This window comes from Mastomys coucha, unplaced genomic scaffold (genome assembly GCF_008632895.1).
Source record: "Mastomys coucha isolate ucsf_1 unplaced genomic scaffold, UCSF_Mcou_1 pScaffold23, whole genome shotgun sequence".
Classification (NCBI taxonomy): domain Eukaryota; kingdom Metazoa; phylum Chordata; class Mammalia; order Rodentia; family Muridae; genus Mastomys; species Mastomys coucha.
The window spans coordinates 92,054,647-92,062,431 of NW_022196906.1; the positions used below are offsets into that span (position 1 = coordinate 92,054,647).

The following is a 7,785-nucleotide window of genomic DNA, read 5'->3' on the forward strand; positions in this document are numbered from 1 at the left end:
TCTCTCTCTCTCTCTCTCTCTCTCTCTCTTTCTTGCTCTCTCTCTTGCTCTCGCTCTCTCTCGCTCTCTCTCTCTCTCTCACACATACATACACACACATTTGTCCTGAACAGTCTGACACAACCTTCAAATAATTTTACTTCCGAAGAATTAAGATATTGGTTCTCTTCCAAGATTCATGACATCACTATCCTTGTGTAGCTGGCTTTTATTTTTCCAGTATAGCACATGATTGTCCTCTTGTTGAGTGGGCCTGGAGTCTAATTTGAGAGCTGTTGGTTATAGTCAAAGTGTGTGTGACACTACAGCACTCTTAGGTTATCCCACAATGGTGGTTTTCGTGGTTCAGAGACGCCATAACTGGGAAAGACTATTGGGTGCATCCCTCCTTTGGAAACTTGCATGGCACCTTCTGGTACAATGCAACCAAGGAATACTGAGAGCAGGAGAAACAGTCTCCCCCAAGAAAGAGGACACCAACTGGTTACTCAATGCTCAGCCCCGAAAACATACAAATAACATTATATGGACTGAGCAGGCTACATTCATATAGTTAAACACACACGCACACACACACACACACACACACACACATACACACACACACACAGCAGCAACAACAATTATAAGAAAAGGAGGCCATGAATTTGAAGAGGGGTACATGAGGAGTTTTGGAAGGTGGAAAGAGAAGGGGAAAATGATAACATTATAATCTCAAAACGATTTTTTTTTAAGAAATAGGATAGTCTTTTATAGGTATTGGTTCAGCTTTTGACTCTCACAGAGTGAACATTGAGCTGGCACCTGTATCTCTGTTGGCATAAAGAGCCTTTTTGAGAGATGCTGACTCTGGAAGTGTGAGAGGTAAAGTCACAGTAGGGGCTCCACCCCTGCCCCTGTTCTACCCAAACCCAGCCCCTTCCGGAGCTCTCTCCCTGTCCATTTTCTCACTCCAAAGTTGTGGCTTTCTTAGCTGCAGGATCTTTCAAAACAGTTTGAGTCTGTTTTTAAAACCTCTTCAGACACAAGGACAAGGTCAGCAACTAAAAGCTGGGTATGATGGCAAACGCTGTAACCCCAGCACTCTGAAAGTTAAGACAAAGATAGGGCTGGTTCCAGGCCAGCATCGAGGATATAGTGAGGAGACGGAGGAGGAGTGAGGACAAGAGGGTGGGGAGGGAGAGCAAGTGAGGAGGAGAGGGAGAGGAGGAGGAGGGAGAGGAGGAGAAAGACAATTAAATTAATAAGAACTGTGAGCTTTGGCATTGGTTCATTTAACCATTCTTGTAGCTCTGCTTCTCACTGTCTCATGTAGGAGTGAACCCACAATCTTGTAACCATTACCATGATTCATTGGTAACCAATTTACTTTTGGGTCAGAATAACTTTGGGTCTTGCTGCCCAGTGTGAATTATTAAAATGAAATATTAGGACAGGTCCCCCCTTGCACTAGCATTTTCTGCATTCTGCGAATATTGCTAAGTTCCTACTGCCTGCCAAGCCCGCATCATCGAGACAGGTGTCATGCTGAGTCGGAGCTCCCTTCCTATCCTCCAGGATCTCAGCCTCATACAGAAAATAGGCAAATAAACAGATAGTGTCTACTGAATGTCCCCCTTGCAGGGCATGTGTGTACTCTGCTGGGACCTCCTCTAGGGCAGGTGGTGGGCAAGCTTCCCTCAAGACTCTGCCTCAGGGAAACTGTCTACCACAGACTCACGGGCTAGTGTCAAGCACTGTGCTCAGTGTCATAGCAGCCACCAACAGCCACACAGCCACCAACAGCCACACAGCCACCAACACCCACACAGCCACCAACAGCACCAACAGCCACACAGCCACCAACAGCCACACAGCCACCAACACCCACACAGCCACCAACACCTACACAGCCACCAACAGCACCAACAGTCACACAGTCACCAACAGACATACAGCCACCAACACCCACACAGCCACCAACACCTACACAGCCACCAACAGCACCAACAGTCACACAGTCACCAACAGACACACAGCCACCAACAGCCACACAGCCACCAACACCCACACAGCCACCAACACCCACACAGCCACCAACACCCACACAGCCACCAACACCTACACAGCCACCAACAACCACCAACACCCACATAGCCACCAATAGCCACCAACAACCACACAGCCACCAACAGCACCAACAGTCACACAGTCACCAACAGCCACACAGCCACCAACAGCCACACAGCCACCAACACCCACACAGCCACCAACACCCACACAGTCACCAACAGCTGCACAGCCACCAATAGCCACCAACACCCACATAGCCACCAATAGCCACCAACAGCCACACAGCCACCAACAGCCACACAGCCACCAACAGCCACACAGCCACCAATAGCACCAACAATCACACAGCCACCAACAGCCACATAGCCACCAACACCCACACAGTCACCAACAGCCACACAGCCACCAACAGCACCAACAGCCTCTCCTTTCCTGAGCTCCACCTGTGAATGGAGGCATCAATGCAGTCAGTGTGCACTGGGGCTTCCAGTACAATGCAGTATGGGAGGAAGGAGAAGAGATCACACTCTCCTTACCTAAGGAGAAGACAAGAGTCCTTAGCTATCTACTAGCGAAGCAGTGGGGTCTAAGACAATTAGGAGAAATGGAAGATGCAATTTCCAGATACTTCTTCCTCCCAGCGGAGCCAGAAGACCTATAGCTTGAACTTCTCTAAGTCCTTTAGAGATACAAAGTTTCAGATGCCCTCGAAAGAGAAAGAGACATTTTCCTTTTAAAGAAAGCACAGGATTTTTAATTTTACTTACATTGGTATTTTTGTCTTTGTCCCCATGTATATCTGTGTAAGGGTGTCAGATTCCTTGGATCTGGAGCTACATACAGGTAGTTGTGAGCTGCCATGTGGGTGCTAGGATTTGAACCCAGATCCTTTGAAAGAGCATCCAGAGCTCTTAACCACTGAACCATCTCTCCAGCCCAAGAACAGAATGTTTTATTTTAAAATTAGACTTGGGGACTGTGAGCACATGAATGGTTACGGTTTGGGGTTTTGTTTTTTGTTTTTTGTTTTTTACAACAGTAAATGTGGAATGTTCTTTGTGCCTTGGTGGCCTAGCTCATCAGTCCCTTCACAGGGATAATCATTGCTCAGGATTTCTTTTACTTCCTTGCAAATGACAGGGACTAAGCAAAAGAATACATACACACCCTCACCTTATGCACATTGCTCAGTGCCTTGCATTTTTAAGCACTTAAACAACCAGCTCTGGTTGTCTTCTTTCTATGGCTGCACAGCAGGGAAGAATCACACCATATTTAACCAACCACCCACTGACAGGCTTTATGAGGCTTCCAGTCCTTTGCTGTAACAAACGATCCTGTGATGCATTGAGGGGGAATGGGGAGGAATAACACTGTGCGTAAAGCATATATTATGGTCAAGGTCAAATATTATTTTAGAAATAGGTAGGTTTAACAATCTGTAGAAAACAGGTTTGTATATTGCACAAGGAGAAGAAAAAAAATCCTACAAGTCAGTTTATCATCAGTAGGGTTTATAAGACATAGAAAAAAGCGAGTGTCAGGTCCTCAGCCTAATTTCGTCCAGAGAGGTGCCAGGTGGTTTGGGCATACATGGGGAGAAAAAAAGCAAAACAAAACAAAATAACCCAGCTGTGTGAAGCACACAGGAAGTAAGACACAGATGCAGTGGGGAATGACAAAAATATCACTGGGTGCAGTGTATGAGTCTGATCAGGGCACCAAGGTACTAAAGAGGGAAACAGAGGTATCTAGGGAGTTGTAAGGATGTGCACAGGGCCCTGCAGCCTCCTGGGAACTGGCGGGCCTATGGCTTCTCCATCCACTGGTCAGCTTGGTTGGGCTGGAATGGAGGATGTCATTCATGAGTTCTGCTGCCGTCCCTACACTACTATGCCATTAGCATCGCTACCCAGAGATAAGCCTTCAAACAATCAGGTTCTAGGTCACAGGACCTACCTAGAATCATGTGAGCAGCTCCCTAGTGAAGTAGGGAGCCTCCCTGTATTTATTCTCATATACAGTGGTCAAGGCTCGAAGTGTAGCCCCTGCAGGAAAATTCTCAGGGTAGACATTTTAGGTCAAAGAATACATGCAGTATCATCAGAGATGAGAATCCCAGCCCCTGGGAAGCAGAGCAGGAAGGTCAGGAGTTCAAGGTCATCCTCAGCACACGATGAGTTCACAGTTAGCAAGGGCTATATGAGACCCTGTCTTAAAACACACACACATATACACATACACACACACTCAAAGCTAAATGCGTATGAAATAGGGAATTTTCAAATAGTAAATTAAAAACTATTTAAAATAAGTATTGAAAGCAAAACCATAATCAAAACTATGTGCAATTCCATATTTTAAAAGCTAATATAAAAGAGTCCTCACAAAAGATTTCTCTTCCCACCATCCCTGAGTGAGGGTGCACAGCCCTGGCCTAGGTTACTAAATCATTGACCATGATTAATTGGATCTGAGAAGCAGTCTTATCAGTATCTCTGCTGTTATTTGTGAAGTAGAATATCTCTTCTTCTGTTTAAAAACCATCTACTACAAGAGTTCCCCCCCATAAGCCCTCGGTTCATATGCTTGCTTGGCATGGACTGTTAGGTTAATGATCTTTTTATTGATTTACAGAGGCCCTTTATATATAAGGATTTCAAGTCTTTACTGATAGGCTACAGCTCTTTTTCCCTGTTGGTTATTTGTCTGTTGACTTTGAGGTATTTCCCCTTCCAGAAATTCCACATTGTTAATAGTTGAATTCATCATCTTGCCTTTACTAGCTCAAAGTGCTATTTTTACCATATAATAAAACGGTTGAGTCAGATTCCTCAGAAGAGAATACAGCCAGCCTGGAGAGACCAGCTTGGCTGGAACAGAGGGTATATGTGGAATGGAGACTGGAAGGTCTCTGGGATCATGGAGACAGGACTCTTCCCCGAGGGCAGGGAGGAGCCTGGCAGAGCTTGCAGAATTGAAGCTGCAGATTATTAGGTCTCCCAGGGCCATTGTGTGATTTGTTTGACCTCTGTCTTTGCAGACCCTCGTCACCTGGGAAGGCAACACCCTCGTGTGTGTGCAGAAAGGAGAGAAGGAGAACCGTGGCTGGAAGCAGTGGGTGGAGGGAGATAAACTGTACTTGGTAAGCCCTGGGGTCTGTACGGCCATTCACCTGGCCAGGCCAGGCGATTTGACAAGAAAAATGGCCCTGAGCGCCAGCCAAATGTATTCGGTCACACAGTCAGAAAGCCATTCCCATCCAGCTCAGGGGACTCTAGGAAGAAATCTATACGGCTGCTTCTGTGAATAGCTGCAATTAAAAAGGAAAGTTTAAAACGCTGAGTTAGGAAAGCAAGATCCAAGGAGGAATGAAGAGACCCTGCTAAGGCGCAGCTGGTGAGAAAGGTGAATCAAGCCACCTGAGGACCAGACATCTTATCAGTTACTGGGGGAGGGGGAGGGGAGGCTGACAAGCATGGGGGGTGGATGGGGAATGGCCTCTCACCCCAAGGTTTGGTGGACCTGATGCCACTCCTGTGAAGCTGACTCGTTACTAGAACAACAGGAGGGACGGACAATGGCTGACATCTGTCAATAAACTATCACAGCCTAGACAGCTTTATTTTTCATTCTTCAATCTTCACAGCTATTTATGGGCCCCGCAATGGAATAGTGAGAGAAGTTTCGCACTTTCAAACATCCAGCTACTCATTTGCTAAATGAATGGCTCATTCAGCAAACACATCCTCATTCCTTGATTCACTCACTCACTCACTCATTCACTCATTTATCTGTGGAGTCAGGCAGGTACTCAGCTCGAAGGTCAACATGAATGTCACCAAGATGCCTTTCAGATCCAAGCTAATTTCGCCTGAGATTTTTACTCCTGTCTGCTGATGACACGCGTGTCATTCCTGGGGTTCTCCACTGGCGGCTTTCCCTACCTTGATGTGGCTTAGGTGATAGATTTGTTTTTAATTGTAGGGCCATCCCCAACAGTACCTGTGGCTGAGAACAGCCATCATCAGCTACATGAGTGTAGTGGCCTTCCTCATGCTCACTCACCCTCCTCCTTCTGGGTTCAGTGAAATGCAGATAAGGCCTGAGGTTCTCTCAACCTTGGTGAAAAGTGGGACCCCATCATCTACCATATAGGCAGACCAGGGGGAGCACTTAAGCCTCGGCCTATTGTTGGGCCTAACCACCTGTGTAGTACCTCCCCATGCTATCCTGTCCTTCCTCTTGGCTTCGCCACCTTTTAATAAATTAGTCAGTGTTGCTTTAATCACAAGAGTAGGAGAGATCTCACCCAAGAGGGACATTACTTTACATTTTTCATTTTTAGAGTTGTTCAAGATCAATTTGAGTGTCAAAATCAAATTACTGCTACCCTGCAGGGCATGGCAGCTGATTGGGTCTGTGAGGGACACTTTGCCCAGAACAGCTAAATGTCCTCTTCATTCTAGCTTCACCCACCTGCCAGAGAGTAAGAGGGCCAGGTGCTGGGCAATAATGAAGGCCAGGCGGCCACTTACCCACTTTCTGACTTGCAGGAGCTGACCTGCGGTGACCAAGTGTGTCGGCAAGTGTTCAAAAAGAAGTGATGGGCATGAGGAAGCCTGGAACACATGCAGAATTCTCCGCCAGCTAGGGAAAGCAGCATGGGGATTCTCCAGTTCCTGATAGAGCCCCTTATATCACCTGTCTGGGTTAAAACTGGAGTGTATAAAAGGAACCTACCCCCTACCTTGGAACCTGTTATTAAAAAAAGAAACAAAATGTCCTCTCAGCCTTTGAAAAGCTTTCCATCTTTTATTTCCATCTCACCTAGGCAGATGGCCGCTGCCTTCCAGGCTTGTGTTGTTCTTGGTTTCATTTCGTTTGTTTCTTCTTTGGTTGGTTTGTTGATGGTATTAGGAGTGTCTTCTAGACAACACTGCTGATTCGTGAGCATTTCCTCTGGGAGACATTCCTATGAAGAGATGTGTGTCCCTTTTCCAACAGTCTATACTACAATCCATCTGCCTTCTGATTTGCACCCTGTCCTGAGCAGACCAAATAGAACTGCCTCTCCCAGACCCCCAACTGAGCCCCAGCAGTCTACAATGTCAGTCCCTTTGGCCCTGTGCTATGAAGTGGGTTACGGAACACTGACTGGCCCATTCACACCTTCTTGAACCTACCACCCATGCTGGATGCTACAGGACATGCACAAGGAAGTCTAGTTTGAGTTCTGCCATGCCACTGCTTGGCTAAGTGACCACAGGCACACCACTTATCCCTTCTGCCCTGGTTTTCTCTCTTCTGTAAGAGGAGAAGACGCTAGGTCACTGTGACAGGAGAGTCAATGCACACTATTTGCTTGATGTGGAGTCTGGGTCCTAGAGAGGACTCAGTCCCTTCAGATCTGGTGTGTGGGCTGCGTTACTGCCTGAGGAGTAACAGATGAGCAGAGACACCGTAGCGATAGGTCAGGGCCTCTGAAGTGCTATCAGAATGTTAAGCTTAGCATGCTGTGCCCAATTGTGCAAAGGGTGTGTCTGGAAAGAGAGACTGGTTAATGGTGATAGACCTATGAGGCTTATCTATGGGGTTCATCGAGTCTTGAAGGCCCAAACAATCTTTATCCCTTTACAAAAGCCTGGAGTCCCACCAAAATGTAGACACTTTCTATTAAAAAAAAAAAAAAAAAAAAGCAAGTTTCTCCTGAGAGGAGCAGAGCGTGGTGGT

General features: G+C 46.6%; 1 protein-coding gene across 6 annotated transcripts in view; it reads left to right on the forward strand.

Annotated features, from left to right (window-relative positions):
• Rbp2 (retinol binding protein 2) overlaps window positions 1-6,844 on the forward strand; it is a 25,189-nt gene extending 18,345 nt beyond the window's left edge. For all 6 annotated transcript variants that reach the window (XM_031345477.1, XM_031345482.1, XM_031345479.1 and 3 more), the window contains exons 4-5: window positions 5,096-5,197; window positions 6,609-6,844. In XM_031345477.1, the coding sequence (XP_031201337.1) occupies window positions 5,096-5,197; window positions 6,609-6,659 (153 nt within the window). In that variant the 3' untranslated portion in view covers window positions 6,660-6,844. The remainder of the gene's footprint in view (window positions 1-5,095; window positions 5,198-6,608) is intronic.
• The last annotated feature ends 941 nt before the right edge of the window (window positions 6,845-7,785 follow it).